Genomic DNA, 17697 nt, shown 5'->3' on the forward strand with positions numbered 1-17697 from the left:
TGCTGATGTTGTGGCAGTTCCTTGAACGTCACCGTCACTCGAGATGTCCTATATCCACCGAAAGATGACGGCAGATAACCTTGCAGCATGCTTCACCATCTGTGGTGGGAGTTTGCACACCCATCGATATCATTTTAACTTACTTTTTGTATGTTTATGACTCAAAAGCTCCGTTGACTCCGTTCCCGCTGGATCAATCAAACCCACTCCTCCAAACAATGGACCCACTATCATTTGGAGCCGTATTTACAGCCGCACTATACTTTCAAAGATATTTGTGATTGATAGGAAAAGGGTCTACTGGGAACCAACCTTCAATCGATTGCGAAATCGAAATTGCAAACAAAAGCCCTTCGATGGTGCGAAAATTCGTTCAGTTTTACCATCGCCATGAAGCTGTCCAGTGCTGGGATTGTGCTCCAAGTCCTGGGGTTTCTTCAGGTGCAGGCTAGTTCGTGGACCGTAGAAGAGCCGTCGCTTCAAGAGCCGTTGGTCGGGAAGATTACCGAGGCGCTGCATCGGATTCGATTGAACACTTGCGTCGCGCACAATATGAGTGTTTTTGTCAGCACCGACTATGAGCATTTGGACGAGAAGGAGGCGAATCTGGTGCGCTTCGTCCTCGACTACAGCCTGAGAAGGGAGGAGATGGTGCCCGTGGTGTTGGCTTCGAAGCTGAGCTCCGAGATGAGTGTACGTGTGCAGCTGCAGCTGCTCTTTGTCCAGAGTCCCGAGCAGGCAATGTGAGTGGCTGACTATCTTTCCAAGAAACCAAAAACATGCAATAATTAAACATGCACTATCAATCGACAGAGCGGCCTGTTCCGCCCTGGAGATCAAGGGCATGTATCTGATTGTGTGGCTCACATCCCAGCCAGAGGCGAGCATACAACGGAGCACCATGTCCTTGATCTTTGGGCACTTTCTGCATCGCCTGTACAACTTGAATGTGCTGCTCCTGCTGGCCCACATGGAGAGATCGACCTTAAAGGCGTATGGCTTTCTGCCGTACACATCCGGCAGCTGTGCCAGCACCGATCCCGTGGAGATGCCCCTTCAGGAGTGGCGACTGCGAGAGATGTTCCCCTTTCGATTGGACAACCTACATGGCTGTCCGCTGAGCGTGATTGTGTGGCCGATAGCGCCCTACATGAAGCTTCGCTGGGAGCGGCGCCGGGTGAAGGATCAGATCGATGGCTTGGATGGTGTGCTGCTTAGGATAATGGCGACCAGTATGAACTTCACCATCCAGCTGATGCCCAACGAACCGGTCGAGCTGATTGGGGGCTCTACCTACTTGAATGGCACCATGACGGGGGCCTATCGTATGCTCCAGAACCGTCGGGCAAATCTCACACTGGGCTGTGCCGCCTGCACCCCGGAACGGCAAATCTACCTCACATCCACGTGGCCGTACACACAGATGCCTTACGTGATTGTGCTGAAGGTGCGCAGTAGCTACAGCAACTACGAGATCATGCTGTTCCCCTTCGAGCGATACACTTGGCTCCTGCTCGGCGGTCTGGCCATTGTGCATCGGTGCCTGAGGCGCTGGGGGAGGATGCCCGCTCCGGCTGTGGCCGGATGGCTCCTCTTTGGCTTCGTTGTGCGCGTCAGCTACGAGGGATCCGTCTTTAACTTTCTGCACAACTCACCGGCCAAGCCCATGCCGCACACCTTTGAGCAGATGGTGGCCGCCGGATTTGTGTTCATCACGGATCATGCCACCTACCGCATGACGCTCAAGCTGCCGGCGTTCAAGGGGCTCGTAAAGGTCACTCCCGGCCAGCCGGTGGACGTGTTCGATGCTCTTCTAAAGGAGCCTCCCTACACAGGGGCTTTCACCAGTATCGCGTTTTTGGCCACCCATCTCACTCATCACAAGGAGCATCGCCACCGATTCATCATCCTCGCCGAGAAGATCCTGGACAACATGCTGTGCATGTACTTTCCCCGCAACTCGTACTTCTCGGGCAAAATCAATCATCTGCTTTTCAGCATGCGCAGCTTTGGTCTGTTCCAGCATCACTCGCAGCGCCTTGCCTGGGCCAACATACCCCTCACAACGGATGGAAAGGGTCCTTCTCGGAAGTTGCATCAATCGTCGGCCGTGGATGTGAGGGCGGGATTTGCCGAGTCCATGGGTTTCATTGGGGCCGCCTTGAATTGTCTGTGCGGTGCCTTGGCTGTGGGCATCTGTGTGTTTGCCTTGGAGCTGCTTAGCCAGAGGCCACACTGGCGAAGATTGGCCTTGATAATGGAGAGGTTTTAAAAGGGTAAGGTTCATTTTAATTTTTTAATACATACTCGTACAATTGTCCAAGGTGCAAAAGTGTGTGCGTGTGCGGGGTCTATGGGGGGAGGGGGGCTATGGCGGGCGAATGTGGATCAGGCTATATAGCGGTTGGCCACATCCAGGACTCTGCGGAAACGCGGATGCCTCAGAGCTAGGCGCTCCAAGACAAAGACTATGCCAGCCAGCAGCTGGAGGGCCAAGAAACAGACAAAGACGCCACCCAACCGCATAATGTTCAGGGGTTGGGGCTCCTGGTTGCGCTGCTTGGCCAATCGCTCGATGCGATCGAGATACATGCGCCGATAGTGGTAGGTAATTCCCGACGACATCATGGCCATTAGCAGGCGATCAATGCGACGCTTCAGATACGAATGCGGACGCATGTAGAAGGTCAGTGGAGCAGTCATGAGGGCATCGGGCAGCACGGTTAGGTGCCGTTGGGTCGTCCCTGATTGATAGTCAAACTCATAGACCGTCGGCAGCAGCAGCGGCACCGCTATGCCCGGATCATCCTCGTCGCGCAGTCGACGGAGCGAGGCCTGGTGGTTCCTCACCAAGCGGATTTTTGAGCCGAGCAGTGAGTCGCGGAAGACTCCCTTCAAGGCCGGTAGCATGCAAAACTCATATCCCTTGGCCACCACCTCGGCCAGCGTCTGCAGTGGTGTGCGCACCTGAGCATCCTGCAGGAGGAGATACAGCTGGCCCGTATAGGCGGCCCGCAGTACCAGAGTCTGGAGCAGCCACATGACCAGCAGGTAGCGTGAAAAGTTACGTCGCGGCGTGCGCAGGGCCAAGCCGCCTAGGAGGGTGTACCACAGGCCCAGGCAGGGCAATCGATTGCTTCTACCGAGGACCAGATCGCGCAGCGCTGGCACTGGCATCATCTGGAGGACGGCAATCAGGGTGAGGCCGACCAGCACACTCACGATCAGACAGGACCAGATGATGTAACGGAATGGCTTCATCAGTCGCTCCAGCGGCGACATTGACGCCCCACCAGGTATGACCAGAACAATTGGAAAGTTCGTATAGGAGACGCTCGGGAGCATTACATCGGCTCGTTCCTTGCTGTACATGAAGCACACGAATGTAATGTTGGCGTCGCCTTCCAACATCTACAAGGAGATGCAAATTAAATGTATTTAAGCTTAAGTGAAATGCAGATTTAATCACCATTTTGAGAATGCCCGTAAAGCTGCCATTGGGCAGAATCTGGCCCCGATCCTTGTCCTGACGCTCAATCAGCTTGATTGTGAAGTTCATGCGCTCTGCAATCGAATTAAAGATCATTCCCTCGATGCCGTGCAGACGCCGCCCGTTGGGAGAATCGGCGTCGTCATCGATTATCACATAGGGCCGGTGCTCAAAGGTCGCTGTGACCAGCTCACAGCCATGCAAGTTCGTCAGTTTTCTGGGAAAGAGCTGCTTCCCGAGTCCAAACTCCGCACTGGAGGGCATGCCCTGAAAGGAGCCATAATAGACGGGCAGCGACGACTGGCATCGGTGTGGTCCGTAGGGATAGTAGGTGTACATCTGGACAGTGCCGCTCCTATTCAAAAACACATTCACATTGAGCACATAGATGTTGAGGAGGCGTCTGAACATGATCTTGATTATCTCCACGGGCTCCATCTCCCTGCCCGTATAGACAATGATGAAGAAGCCGTTTCGCTTGTAGGTGCTGCCCGGCTGGAGTAGATACCGCTCGAGTCGGATGTACGCACGCAGGCTGTCCAAAAACCAAATGGCGCACGGTCGTCCCATCACCCCACTGGGCGGCGGCAACTCCTCGGTGTTGTCCGTCATGTCCATGCGCTCATCCTCGAGGAGAAACTGAATTTTAGCCGCGGTCGATGCTCGACACAGGGTCGCGTCAATCAGATCGTTGTGGTAGTCCCGGCTGGCATAGCTGGTGGCGAACTGGACGAGGGACAGGGCCGTACTAGTCGACTGTCCATAGTGATGGTCAATGGCCCACACGAGGGCGTAGACCAGGCTTATATTGTGGACGGCACACGGCAACATGATTCCCCGGAGGCTCCTTTGCAACTGTTGGATGGCATTTTGTTTTGCAGTTGCATGCTCCGTTTAACGAGGGTCGTTACTGTAATGTTGCGTGCTGGGCTCCCCAATATCTCTGGCATCTGTAAATGCATTATAAATTAGCATTAAATATATAATATTTAGTCAAAGTATATGTTATCACAACTTGGGTTGGTCTTCGTTCATGGCCGTCGTCCCTAAGAACGGGTCGATCTTCGAAGTCCCCTTCCCCGCTACTGTTGCGGGACGTAAACCACATCCATGGTATTTGTAAATGCTTTATAAATGGACATTAAATACATTATTTAAGTTTTGCGTCCGTTTTACCGCGCAGCTTCGGTCAGTGGTGGCAAACGCCTCTTCCTATTTCTAATGGCGGCAGTATTGGAAAACGTTTGGCCTGAGAATGAACCGATTGATCGATGGATCGATAGACGGCTGGTTGAAATATCATCTTGAAATAACGCCGTTACTACCACAACTCCCCCACCCCATCTGCCGTGCCCAACTAACGGAATGCAACGTGTTTCTTTGATTTTTTCATAGTTTTTGCCCATGAGTAATTTCACAATATTATCTGTCAGAGCATGATAAATGTGCATCAGCAGACAGATTCTAAAGGTCGCTGTACTGCGGTGTAGTGTTTCGTGTGAGCATGTGTGTGTGTGTGTGCTTTTTCGCTGACGGCAGACCAAAACCACAGCAGCACCCGCTGCCAAAACAAAAAAAAAACAATCTTTTTCTTTTGTTTCTCATGTCTGGACAAGCAGAAAAGCAGAAACGAGCTGAGCTCAGCCATCTGATCTCCGCCATGGTGACACACATCGATCTGGGCGGCAACGCTGCAAGAATTTCTCGGATCAGAAGAAACACCATGAAGCCATGAAGGGCACACCGCTGCCCACCGCTTGCCAGGGACGGATTTCTTTGGGCCCAGGGTGTAGTAAATATGCATATGTATCTCTATACATCTGGGCGACATGTAAGTTATCATAGAGTGGTTGACCATGTTTTAAGGAATGTCTTATTCGCATTTAAGGTAAGACCTTCCGCGTCACTCCGGCCCTGGACGGCGAAGTATTGTTTACCATGCATCATTTACGCTGATTCCATGGAACTTTCAGCAAGGTTTTTTGCTGCTGCAGCCAGAAGAGCTGCTGTGAAGAGTAGGTGCCACGGATCGGGGTCACACACATACGGAAACGATGTTCTGTCCGCGGGGTGCGTGCAAAATGCAGCAAAGCGGCCACCGACCGGCGGGGCACGAATTCGCCAACGTCAACAGTTTGCCGGCCCACCCCATGGGGGCAAAAAATCTATTTGGGCCAGTGTCGTGACAGCTGCAGTAGTCAGTCGGCGAACAAGCTCCGGCGTATATCGATCGATCTTCTTTCCAAGAGCGATACCTGTCCGAGATGAGATTGCAGTGCCTGTTGCTTCTGGTGCCACTCCTGGCGCTGGTGCTCTGTGGCCAGGTCCTTGGCCAGGAGACGCCATCGCAAGCCACGGTCACAACGAAAGATGCTGCCGAGCAGGAGATCACTGGCAATGGCACAGCCGCCGACACGAGGCCACGCTTTCCCACTGAGGAAACGGTGAGTATTCGAATCGGGAGTGTTTGATCCTAACTGAAGATTGTTTACCCCCCCTCGTCCAGATTCTCGGCCAGATGCCGCCCATCACACCAATCCGCAGCGGAGTGCCCTCCATAGATGCTTTCTACTTGCTCTTCCCCGCCTTGGGCAGCCTCCTGCGCTGGGGAGCGCTCTTTCCGGCTCAATCGGTCCTAGGCGCCGTGCCCGATTCCCTCCAGCCGACGGCGGCGGCATCCAAGGTAGTCCTAGTCCTGGCCGACGATCCCACAGCCAAGACTCGTGTCACCCGCCAGGATACACCACCAGCGCCGAACGCATTCGGCCAGTTGCTGGCCCAAATGCCGAACCCAAACTTTGCCCAAGGCTGGATGAATCCAGCGAACTTCAATCCGGATAGCTTTAACCTCGGACAGATTGCCCCCAATGTGGGCCAGGCTCTTACCACTATGCAGCTGCCACCAATGCCGCAATTCGGATTCGAGAACATCTTGGGTGCAGCTCCTCCACCGCCGCCAGCCGTTGTGCCGCCACCCCCCGCAGAACCTGCCCCGCCAGCAGCCCCAGCCGCCGATGAACCAGCTGCCCCAGTGGCAGCTCCGAATCCCTTCTCGTTTCTGACTCCCAACAACTTTGATGTCAATCAATTGCTGGGTCAGGCCCAGCAGGCCCTGCCACCAATGCCACCGATGCCAGCGATGCCCAGCAACGTGGATTTCTTCAGCAATCTGCGACAGATGTGGCCGGGAGCACCGCCCGCCAGTCCTGGCCCTGCGCCCGGCTCTGATGGCCAGGCCTCGGACATATCCGAGGTGCGAGTTAGGCCCGAGGCGGCCGACTCGCAGGAGAACGCCCTGGATGACAAGGAGCGGGTGCCATTGCTCTGGTTTCGCATGCCCATGAACCGTCAGGGCGATGAAGGCGAGGCCAAGCCGCTGGAGGATCTGCGGGTCGAGGCGAAGCTGAGAGCGTTCGAGCGCCAGGTCATTGCGGAGCTGAAGATGCTCCAACAGATTGAACGCGTGGCCAAGGAGATGCGCTCGAGCGCCACTTCCAGCAGTGGTAGCCCTTATAAAGTCTCCTATCCTCTGAGTCGCACCCCCGTCCACAAAATCACACGGGCGGACATTGAGCGGGCCCTGCGCGATGACTACGTCCGACGTCTGCTCCATAAGGAGGCGCAGCGCAAGTCGCGCGCCAACCACGCCGCCTTCAAGCGCCAGACCATGCCCTCGGAGGCGTCCATGTCCAAGGAGGATATTGTGAAGATCATGGCCTACGCCTACCGCATGGCAACAGAGCAGCAGTCGGCAGCCCAGGAGAAGAGCAAAGAGGACAAGATCTATGCCGCCTACCGAGCCACTGGAGAGGCGCAAGGGAAACCAGAGAATCCGCAAATGATGCAGCATCAGCAGCGACAGATGCAGCAGCAGCAGCCCATGCCTCAGATGCAGCAGAGGCAGTGGGAAGCTGAGCAAAACGAGGCCAAAATTCAACAGAATCCCATGATGATGCAGCAGAGACAGTGGGAAGCCGAGCAAAACGAAGCAAAAATGCAACAGCAGAGGCAGATGATGGCGGAGCAACAACAGCAACAGAACCCCATGATGATGCAGCAGAGGCAGTGGGAAGCCGAGCAAAACGAAGCAAAAATGCAACAGCAGAGGCAGATGATGGCCGAGCAACAGCAGCCCATGACGATGCAACAGAGGCAGTGGGAAGCCGAACAAAACGAGGCCAAACTGCAACAGAACCCCATGATGATGCAGCAGAGGCAGATGATGGCGGAGCATGCCCAAATGCAGCAGCAGCAGATACAGAGGCAGATGATGGCAGAGCATGCGCAAATGCAACAGCAGCCCATGATGATGCAGCAGCGAATGGAGCAGCAGCCGATGATGATGATGCAACAGCCCGTGCGTATGGAGCAGCAGCCCATGATGATGCAGCAGCGACAAATGTCGATGGCGCCTCCGCAAATGCAACAGAATCCCATCATGCAGCAGCAGAGGCAGTGGGAAGCTGAGAAAAACGAGGCCAAAATGCAACAGAATCCCATGATGATGCAGCAGAGGCAGTGGGAAGCTGAGAAAAACGAGGCCAAAATGCAGCAGAATCCCATGATGATGATGCAACAGCAAAGACAGATGACAATGGATCCCATGCAAATGCAGCAGCTGGACATGAGGATGCAGCTCAAGAATGAGGATCCAATGCATGCAGCCCGTCAGTGGGGCGAGCCCCAAGGTGAGGGCCAACAGGAGGGTGCCAACGCAGGAGAAGAAGGTGAATCGCTGCTGGGCGAGGCAGAGCCGCAGATGCCGGAGGTACCTGGCCAGGCACGCCACAAAGGTAATCTCTTTGGCGTATTCCGTAGCCGTGTTCGTGACCGTGACCCAACCTTATCATCTCCAGGAGTCGATGTTCTGGGCCTGGGCGGCAACAAGCGCAAGAAGTCCAAGCATGGCCAAGGATCGCCCACTGTGATCAACTACTATGCCGTACAGCAGCAGCAGCCGCGTCCACAGCCGGTGCCCAGCTATGGTACCAGCTACGGTGGCGGCGGCTACGGATCGAATGCTTATGGAGGCGGCGGCTACTCGAGCTCCGGCTACTCGAGCTCCGGCTATCGGGCTGCCCTGGGCAATGAGGAGGTCGACGAGATGCTGCGACAGCACCAGACGATGGCGAGGGTAAGTTGAAACCTATAGAAGCCACTCCTCCAGCATACACCATACACCACACACCACTAGCACCCACACACCGCCACGAATACACGTAGACACCTCCGTAGTTGCCTTCATTTGAACCATTTCATAAGATTCATTCGCCTTTCTTTTGGTTTGGTCTCTCTCTCCGTGGTCCTCCTCATGTCATTAAACAGGCGACGCATTTCAGACAATAAATCCCGGCAATCCCAACGGAGTGCAGCAGCAGCAGGAGCGAAGCGTTAACCAGACGACCCCACAGACGACGCCACCAGCAACACCGCAACAGCGACTACACAAAAGGTTAGCCATCTTTCACAGATCTTTGGGGAATGTGGCCCACAAGGGTTGCGGCTGTGCCAGCTCCCATTGCCGCTGCGGCAGTGGATGCCAATGCAGCGGCGCTGGAGAAGCAGGTGCTATCCAGGGCTGTCGCTGTCGAGGCGCTCGCCGTCGAAGCGGGCGCCATCGACGCAATGCCGAATACGGTACCCTGGAGACCATCGATGAGAGTTCTTTGAACGCTCTGCGGCGGGAGTACAAGATGGGCCTGAAGGAGATCACTCTCAGTCCGGATGAGGATCCTGCCGAGGCGCTGATGCGCTACAATGCCGCCTCCATACGTGAGGCCCTGGAGAGGGCCAGTCAGGAGCCGTTGGAGATTGGCGGAGATGATTATGCTGAAGGCGTTCAGCAGGAGGAGGAGCTGCAGCAGCAAGACCATCACCAAGACCGGAGCTACATTCCACAGATGTCCACCACAACGGAAACGATAGCCACAGCTTTAGGAGCAAAAGAGGCTCCTAATCCGGAAATGCAACAGGATTCAGCGGTGGCCGCTTCACATCCAGGAAACGAAACACTTGCGAATCATTCCCCAGATCCAGAGGAGGAGACCGAGCATTTGCACAGCATTATTGCAGAGCTGAAGACGGAGCTGGCGCTGCTCACCGATAAGTTTCTGAGGCTGAAGAGCAATGTTGCTTCTTCCAAGGTAGAGAAGAAAGTGGAGCAGGAGAAAAAGGTAGCAAAAGTAGAGAAGCAGCTGGAACAGGAGGGAAGCCCTGAGACCACCACAGCAAGCGTTGTCCAGGCAACCACCACAGAAGCCGCTGATCCCACCACCACTAGCACAGCCAGAGCCAACACCAGCCCCATCCCAAAGCAATTCCCAACCAAACTGAAGCATGCCAATGCCATTGCTAAGACAGATGAGGACCTAGACGGTGTTACTGCCTCCGCCTCAGACCTGGCCATGTCCCATATGGAGTACGAGGATGAGAAGACCTGGCAGCGAATGCTGGCCAACCGCGGCTACGACACCGAATACCTGACAAAGTCTCACGAGCGTCAGTTTGCCGAGGGCCAGGACCTGGAGCTGCCCAAGGGAAACAGCTACGAGCCGAATGGCTCCACTGAAGACGCCTCCTATCCCTATCCCGAGCGGCAGACCGATTCTGAGAACAAGGCCAAGCGCTCTTCTACCCAGTCCTCCAGCAGCGTCAAGCAGCAGGCGGCGCTTCTGAATGCGGCACTCGACGATGATGATTTCGACTACAGTGTCGCCGCCGCCGCCACCACACCCAGCCCATATGCGATGCGGGGGAAGTTTGTGCGCCGCCGGAGCACGGCAAGCAGTGTCAAGCGAGCGGGCAGAGGACACAGCGACAATGGCTGGCAGCGGGCCACGCGACAGGCAAAGCTAACCACCAGATTGAAGCCAGTGACGGAGCCAGTTGGGGGCTCCCGTCATGTGGCCAGGCTCAGCGGCAGTAAACTGGACCAGCTGGTCGACGTTCTAAACGATCTCCTCCAATTGCAGCTTCAGCGCGAAATGCAGACCTCGGGAAGAGAAGTAGGGGGAACAGCAGGCTCCAGTGTCCAGTCCAAGCGACCGAGCAGCAGCGTCTTGAAGCGCAAGCGAGTGCGACGCAGGCAGCAGAAGCCCCCCACCATTATCAGCTCGAGCCCTCCTCCATTATAACCATTATATTAATCGTAACCATTTACCCATAACCATAGTCTACATTAAGGGCCACGCCCAGCCCTGGCATGGGCAAGGTGTTGAGCCATAGATATATAAGCCATCTCCCATAGATCACAATCATTCCAATCACTAATCAATCATGCATCCTTTCTTCATTTTTCATGGCATGCCACACATCGTCCATCTTCAGTCAATCATCAGCATCAACCGCATCTGAATCCGCATCCGCATCCGCATCTGAGACCGAGTCCGATCCAACTCTGGGCTCCAAATACACCTACAGCGAGGGGCTATTGCATCCGTATATGGGTCTTCTGCCAGTGTCCCGACCCGACGATCCCTGGACCCACAAGGCTTACGATCCCCACCATGCCCTGTACACTGGCGGCGGCAGCTATGCGGCCTACCTCAAGGACAGCGATGGGCGGCGTCGCCGGGATACGCACATCATGCCCCAGATTCCGCAGCAGCGAAGCCTACTCACACCCGACATGCTGGAGCGCCTGTTGCGCATCAAAATCGAGTTCCAGCGACGCTTTCCCCATCTTTACAAGACCATGCTCAGCCACCACACCAACCAGACCCGCGTAGAGGTCCAGCCACCGTTACTGGGGAGGAAGACAGCCGCAAAGAAACGCAAACCCAAGTATGAGTCGGAGGAGGGGCCCGTTTACGAGCTGGGGGCCGCCGAGCGGGGACTTTTTGAGGAGGAAGAGGAGGATCAAGCGGAGGCAGAAACTGAGGTGGAGGATATAGAACCGGACCTGGATCTGAAGGAGAGCCAAGAGTCGAGCGATCCCAAAAACAGCAACAACAACACCAACAACAACAACGACGACGACGATGATATGGACAACTCTGGCAGAAATGATCAGGATGACAACGAACTCGATTACTTTAGATTCGATGATGATACGGATAATGTTGATGATTCGTCTTTTGTTATTCCAAAATAAAACAAACCAACATCTTTTAGTGAAAACATTGCGTTTTTAAGCATAGAATTCATTTCTTACAGGAAGAAGGGGAATCTTTAGGTTTCCACTTGGGAGTGTCCCTAATGAGCGAGCAGGAAAATAATTTCTTGAGATCACTCAAGATCCATCGGGGTATTTATTGTACAGCATTTATATAATTTATATGTGTTTTATGATGTCTCACTAGCCTTGGTCATTGCTGTTGTGGAAAATTCTGTGCAGGCTGTAGTTGTACGCAGAGGTGGAAAAAGCATCGGTGCAAACAAGAGATCTGTATGGGCTCGTGTTGGTTCATTTGATGGTCTAGCTGATCCTGCTCCAGTATCTGTTGGTTTTGATTGTTGATTATGCCCCAGATTCCGAGTTCGCTCTAGATCCAGAGCCGCATAGTCTGCAAACGTGGATGAGGCCTTCAATTAAAGTTGGTGGATTTCCTTTGTGCAGAAGAAAGTCTTCAAATTCCTGACTTCAAATCGGACTTCTTTCCAAATTATATTAGGTGTAGAAATGGCGACCAATTGCAGTCCTTATAGCTGCTACGTTAGTTTTTCAACCTGGGGGGGGGACATCGTTTTTGGCTTCCCTATATTCCTTCCCTTTGCTGCTCGATGCGAGCGTTTTCCTCCAACAAAAAGTTCTTAAACTCCTTCAGGCGTCTGATTTCCTGCATACGGAACTCCAGTTTTCCAACGGAATCAGATAGCTGTTCCCCCATCGCGTTCAGCTTTTGGCGCATCTGCAACCAGAGCTATAGAATAAGCACAGTTTAGAGGCTATCCCATGACCACGTACCTTATCTATCAGCGTGCCCTTGTTGACGGACTCCAATAAAAGTTCTACATAGGCTTTTTGGTTTTCGGTATCCTTCAGACGAAGGGTGTTGATTTCTGCGTTGTACCTGCATAGCATCATCTGGTCGCGATTCGTCTGTGCCTTCAACTCGTCCACCAATTGCTGCGATTTGTGCATATCCGACTTCGCAAGTTCCAGATCTGCAAGCACATGCTGCACACTGCGGATGTCAAGTGGAAATATTTATTTGAGTCTGCACCCAAGTTACCCTTTAGTTGGGCGCCTCACCTCATGGCGGACATGGCCGATGTCTTATGCATGTCCATAGCCTGCTGGACTTTAGCTATCAAAAAGTGAATCCACATACCACTTTTTTCCAGGTCATTCACACGTTTTTGCAAATTCTGTATAAGCTCGCTATCCTCCTCCCCCTTTCTCTCGAGAAAAGATATATGATCCTTGCTACTGTTGAGCTCTTTCCGTGTCCGGACAAGCTCAGCACTCAACTCCTCGAACTGGTGGTTACTGTTTAAGGATAGACAACTTAGATACAGTTCATATGAGATATGGTTGATCCACTCACAGAGTCATTTCCTTGTCAGATTCGATGGCGTTGTCCTTATTCATCAGCTGCCTTTCCAATTCGTCTCGTTGTGCCTTGCTGGCGCTCAGCATCTTCTGCAGCTCCTCCAAATTCGAATCATGGTTTTCCTGATCCTCCTTAAGCTTTGCCTTGAGCCGATTCATCTGTTCGTTGTGATTCTCGGTGATCTCCAAGATCCGCGCCTCCATGACCTCCTTCTGTTTCTGCAGCTCGTCTATCTGGCGGTACATATGCAGGTCATGCTCATCCTGTTGGCCTTCAGTTGACCCATAAACCAGATCGATACTCTCAACGATGGTGCACACTTTGCGTTTCTATCGATAAAAGGGAGAGGCCTGAGCCGTGAGTTCTACGAGTGACTGATTGCCGCATTCATACCAGAAGACCCTCTAGGCTGACTTGGAGCTTCTCCTTCTGTTGCGACGCCTCGAGCTCGTCGTTGGCCAACTGGACGCACTCCAGTTGGTCGTAGAGCAACGTGAAGCCCGACTTAACGGCAGCCTGGCAACGATCCTTAAGATCTTGCACACTCTCGGCGGCTACAAAAAAAAAGGCACTGATGTGTTCTGCTGTGCGGCGTGGGAATTGAATCCATGGAGACTCACGCAAATTCAGGGTCAGATCATCATTTTTGACAAGCCACTTGTTGTTCTCGTCGAGCACAAGTGGCATAAATTTGTACGTGCCAATCATCTCGGACTCCTGCGGATCCAATGACTCCAAAGAGCGTATAAAATCCGATTGAAGGGATTTCAGAATCTGGTATTGTTTCTCAATGGGCTTCAGACGATTTTTCTCGATGATTCGCGTGTTGCTTTCACCTTGGACTACAAGAGAGCTAAAAAAAGCACCCGACGGTAATAAGATGAGGGGTTGAACCTACGTGTGCCGACCACGGTAGCGTCTTCCGTCGTTACGAGGCTCGGGGGCTGTGCAGCAGGTGGGCTTGCGTCTATCCTTGGGCTCGGGATCTTGGAGTTGGACTTCCCTGGGTGTGTCTTAGTCTCGTCGTCAGACCCCTGGTCCGTGTCCGAGTCCATTACCGAAATGTGCGGTGAGATACTGCTGCCATTGAACGCTACTGGAGTGCCACCTCCAGAATACCTACCAAGCGACATCGACAGCCTGCGTCGGGGAGGCGAGCCAGATTCTTGACCCGCGACCTGGAGAATATTCCCTTTTAGGTGGCTGAGGATCATCCCCCCCCACCGCCTTCTATTGAAGCAACTTACCCATGAATTATTCACCAAGGTGCGAAGGTTGCTAGCCTTAGTGTCTGTAATGGATTGAAGAGGAGCTTTATTAGTTGGGTTTTACAAATGCTAGCAAGGCTGGAAACTCACGACGAATTTTTGTTGAATTTCGTTGCATTTTAGGCTTCTAAATGGTGATTTAAAAGAAAAACGAGAACAAATTATTAACTTTAAAATTTTTACTGTAGTTTGGAAAGTTCGGAATGTTTGTTGAAGGAAGATTTATATAATGCTATTGACAGCCATAATGTCATAGTGTTGAACAACCTGCTGTGACAGCGAAGGCCTATGTTGCTCTTACTACGATCTGGCTTTTGTTTCAGATTTATTCATGTAGGGTAACCCTTTAGTGGCCAAAATCGACACTCATCATAGGCCTAGTACGAGGTGCATTCCGTTTCGATGAGTTCCATGACTCTCAAGTATCTCTCCTCATCTTCGAAGGCAAGTGGTCTCGGCAAACGTATACATCAGATATCCCACGGCTTACAGCTGGCAGTACTGGGAGATGGCCACAGCTCCATGCACGATAATGCTTCTGATTTCCTAGGTCACCATTGTGGATAGGCATCTAATGAGGTAGGTGTAGGTGTCTCCAGACTGAAGTTATTCTAGACAATAGCCTCCGTAATGGATAGCTGAATAGAACCATTCATATTTTTGGTACTTATAGGTGTGCCCCTGAAACGACTCTCGTTTTGTGCCTTAACCCATCGTTGAGATATCTGTAATTAAGGGAACACGTAACCAACTCAATAAGCGTCGATATACCCAAAGGGAATCCCAGATAATTTGACATGATTAACGAGAGCCATTCCAAAGATTTCCCTTGGGGCCACGAGTTCCAGGCCAGGAACCAGTCGAATCAAAAAAGCACTTGCGAACTGGAGACATTCCCCAAGCAGTCGTCGGCTAGCTATGCGGATCCGCTTGTTACACTGCCTTCTATGGCTGGTCGGCCTGGCTTTTTGGATTGCGGGCACCGCTGCATCAGGATCTGGACTAGCAGAGGCCCTGGCCCAGGCGGTGCACGGCTCGGAGATGGCTGGCAGAAAGACCCTATACATACACCTGCAGACGAGCGTCGAGTCAGCCCGCCCACACCTGGAGGAGCTGCTAACGCAGGTGCTTCAGGAGCTGCCATCCACTACGCTGCCCCGTCGGATATTCTCTCAACAACCCATGGAGTACAAGCCGTATGTGCACGCTGTCCTTCTGCTGGTCAACGATCTGCAGGCCCTCCAGCAGCTCTATGGAAAGCTGCGCGCCACCCAGGACCTCTCGCATACCCTCATCTACATGTCGGGCCCATCGCAGGCCTACGAGGAGGAGGTGCAGGGGGCTCTGCGTCTCCTGTGGCGCCTTAGCGTGCTCAATGTGGGTCTAGTGCTGCGCACTCCCGGCAGTCGGCTCATAATGGTCACCTACTTCCCCTTTAGTCCGGTGCACGGCTGCCAGGTGATCACGGCCAGCATTGTGAATCGCTACCAGGACGAGACCAGGCGCTGGGCCAGCACCGAGTACTTTCCCCCCAAGCTGGCCAACTTCTATGGTTGTGTCCTCACCTGCGCCACCTGGGAGGATATGCCGTACCTGGTGCTGCGGCGAGAGCTTCACGCTGGGGACCAGCCTGGCGGCGTCAATGGATTCGTGGGCATCGAAGGAGCCCTGCTGCAGTTTCTGGCGGATAATCTGAACTTTACTGCAGGCCTCTACTGGATGAACAAGGAGGAGGTGCTGGCCACTTTTAACGAGACCGGCTGGGTGTTCGATGAGGTCGGTCTTCGGTCTTCAGTCTTCAGTCATGTTTCCATTTTATACCCTGAGGCCTAATAGTTATCCCTTGCAGATCTTTGGCCAGCATGCGGACTTCTCATTGGGTGGATTTCACTTCAAGCCAAGCGCCGGCAGCGAGATACCCTACTCGCAGTCCACCTACTACTTCATGAGCCACATAATGCTAGTGACCAATCTGCAGAGCGCCTACTCCGCCTACGAGAAGCTGGCCTTCCCTTTCCATCCGCTTGTGTGGCAGGCCACCGGCCTGGTCCTGGCCCTTGGCTGTCTCCTGCTCCTGGGAATCGAGCGCCGCTGGCAGGTGGTGCTGCCCCAGCACCCCTACTATCAGTTCTTGGTGCTCACCATGGGCGGCAATCTGCCGGACTGGGACATCCCACGGAGGGTGTCCGGTCGTCTCCTGCTGCTGACTTGGATGTTCTCCACCCTGGTCCTGCGGGGCGCCTACCAGTCGGGCATGTACCAGCTGCTACGGCAGGACACGCAGCGGAATCCTCCCCAGACGATTGCCGATGTGCTCGCCCAGCGCTTCACCATACAACTGATGGAGGTGAATGCTGCCCGCATCCTGGACAGCCTGCCGGAGCTGCGGCCCGAGCAGATGGTCTACCTCAGCGGCAGCGAGTTGCAGTCCTTTCTAGCACTGGCCCAGAGCAGCGGCTCCTCCGCCCGCCTGGCCACGCTCACGCCGTACGAGTACTTCGGGTACTTCCGCAAGGTGCATCCGATGAGCCGGCGCCTGCACCTGGTCCGGGAACGCATCTACACCCAGCAGCTGGCCTTCTATGTGCGGCGACACTCGCATCTGGTGGGTGTGCTCAATGGCCAGATCCGGCATGCCCATGCCCATGGATTCCTCGAGCACTGGACGCGCCAATATGTCAGCGCTGTGGATGAGGCGGATGAGAGTGTGGCGAGGATCTCATCCACATCCTACAGCACTCTGGACGGCATCGATGGCGATCCGCTGCTGTCCGACACGGAGGAGGAGCAGTCAATAACGGGCCGTCGCAATGTGCTGTCCATGCGGGAGTTGGCGGCACTCTTCTGGCTAATCCTGTGGGCCAATCTCTTTGCAGTCGTGGTCTTTGCCTTGGAGCTTGTGCTGCACAGTCGTTCCAAGTGGAAAGATCTGAGAAAAGTTTAATACAAATTTAAATCAATGTCAGGAGTCCTTTCGCTGGCTAAGGCAACCTCGTCCTTCTTCTATCATTCGAAAAGAGACCACACACTGTGGTACTTTTGCGCTCCCCGAACGAAGGCAATACACATATAAATAATGCTGGATTTATTTGCGGACCAAACGTTTTAATTAAATTACTTCATAATCCCCCGAACCAGAGGACACTTCTCCACATCCATTGGGTGCAACAAAGGCCCCCCCTTCACGCTCCTGCTCCCGCTCCCCATCCTTTGTCCTGCCCAGCCATCCCATCCCATTCCATCCCATCTCATCTCATCCCATCCAGATGGGCTCCAGGCACGGGACACGGGGTGGATAGTTGGGCAAAGTGTTCGCTGCTCGTATCGTAAAAACGCAAAACGTTTTATCTAAAAGCGATAAATTTTCAAAACCAAAACTTGCGCAAGCGAATCAACCCCCACCGATCTAACGCCCACCCATTCACCAGGCCCCGCAACGGTCTGT

The 17697-nt window shown here is 53.6% G+C and overlaps 5 protein-coding genes across 10 annotated transcripts; 3 read left to right on the top strand and 2 right to left on the bottom strand.

The window, feature by feature from the left end:
* The first annotated feature begins 363 nt into the window (after nucleotides 1-363).
* Nucleotides 364-2287, top strand: Ir7d (Ionotropic receptor 7d). The gene is made up of 2 exons (XM_001355174.4): nucleotides 364-743; nucleotides 814-2287. The coding sequence occupies exons 1-2, from the start codon at nucleotides 391-393 to the stop codon at nucleotides 2270-2272; spliced, it is 1812 nt and encodes a 603-aa protein (XP_001355210.4). The 5' UTR covers nucleotides 364-390; the 3' UTR covers nucleotides 2273-2287.
* Ir7c (Ionotropic receptor 7c) lies at nucleotides 2154-5549 on the bottom strand. Of its 2 annotated transcripts, none has more exons than XM_015186678.2 (4): nucleotides 4506-5549; nucleotides 3470-4440; nucleotides 2308-3411; nucleotides 2154-2250 (listed from the first exon to the last, which is right to left on the bottom strand). In XM_015186678.2, exons 2-3 carry the CDS (start codon nucleotides 4319-4321, stop codon nucleotides 2389-2391), a joined length of 1875 nt encoding a protein of 624 aa, XP_015042164.2. In that variant the 5' UTR covers nucleotides 4322-4440; nucleotides 4506-5549; the 3' UTR covers nucleotides 2154-2250; nucleotides 2308-2388. The 2 variants fall into 2 exon arrangements, with proteins under 2 accessions (XP_015042164.2, XP_001355209.2); XM_001355173.4 differs by having other exon boundaries at nucleotides 4503-5549.
* A 130-nt stretch (nucleotides 5550-5679) lies between these two features.
* dec (defective chorion) lies at nucleotides 5680-11608 on the top strand. Of its 5 annotated transcripts, XM_033382265.1 has the most exons (7): nucleotides 5680-5934; nucleotides 5997-7552; nucleotides 7943-7973; nucleotides 8037-8283; nucleotides 8347-8624; nucleotides 8830-8942; nucleotides 10817-11608. In XM_033382265.1, the coding sequence occupies exons 1-7, from the start codon at nucleotides 5755-5757 to the stop codon at nucleotides 11580-11582; spliced, it is 3171 nt and encodes a 1056-aa protein (XP_033238156.1). In that variant the 5' UTR covers nucleotides 5680-5754; the 3' UTR covers nucleotides 11583-11608. The 5 variants fall into 5 exon arrangements, with proteins under 5 accessions (XP_033238156.1, XP_015042165.2, XP_033238155.1 ...); XM_015186679.2 differs by having other exon boundaries at nucleotides 5997-7973; XM_033382264.1 differs by having other exon boundaries at nucleotides 7943-8283.
* A 112-nt stretch (nucleotides 11609-11720) lies between these two features.
* LOC6901820 (uncharacterized protein PFB0145c-like) lies at nucleotides 11721-14501 on the bottom strand. The gene is made up of 9 exons (XM_002134452.3): nucleotides 14343-14501; nucleotides 14232-14275; nucleotides 13883-14162; nucleotides 13605-13826; nucleotides 13378-13538; nucleotides 12979-13313; nucleotides 12684-12920; nucleotides 12396-12615; nucleotides 11721-12339 (listed from the first exon to the last, which is right to left on the bottom strand). Exons 1-9 carry the CDS (start codon nucleotides 14368-14370, stop codon nucleotides 12187-12189), a joined length of 1680 nt encoding a protein of 559 aa, XP_002134488.3. The 5' UTR covers nucleotides 14371-14501; the 3' UTR covers nucleotides 11721-12186.
* Nucleotides 14502-14929: 428 nt separating this feature from the next.
* Ir7b (Ionotropic receptor 7b) lies at nucleotides 14930-17380 on the top strand. Its single transcript, XM_001355175.4, has 2 exons — nucleotides 14930-16028; nucleotides 16102-17380. The coding sequence occupies exons 1-2, from the start codon at nucleotides 15171-15173 to the stop codon at nucleotides 17194-17196; spliced, it is 1953 nt and encodes a 650-aa protein (XP_001355211.3). The 5' UTR covers nucleotides 14930-15170; the 3' UTR covers nucleotides 17197-17380.
* The last annotated feature ends 317 nt before the right edge of the window (nucleotides 17381-17697 follow it).

This window comes from Drosophila pseudoobscura, chromosome X (genome assembly GCF_009870125.1).
Source record: "Drosophila pseudoobscura strain MV-25-SWS-2005 chromosome X, UCI_Dpse_MV25, whole genome shotgun sequence".
NCBI classification, from domain to species: domain Eukaryota; kingdom Metazoa; phylum Arthropoda; class Insecta; order Diptera; family Drosophilidae; genus Drosophila; species Drosophila pseudoobscura.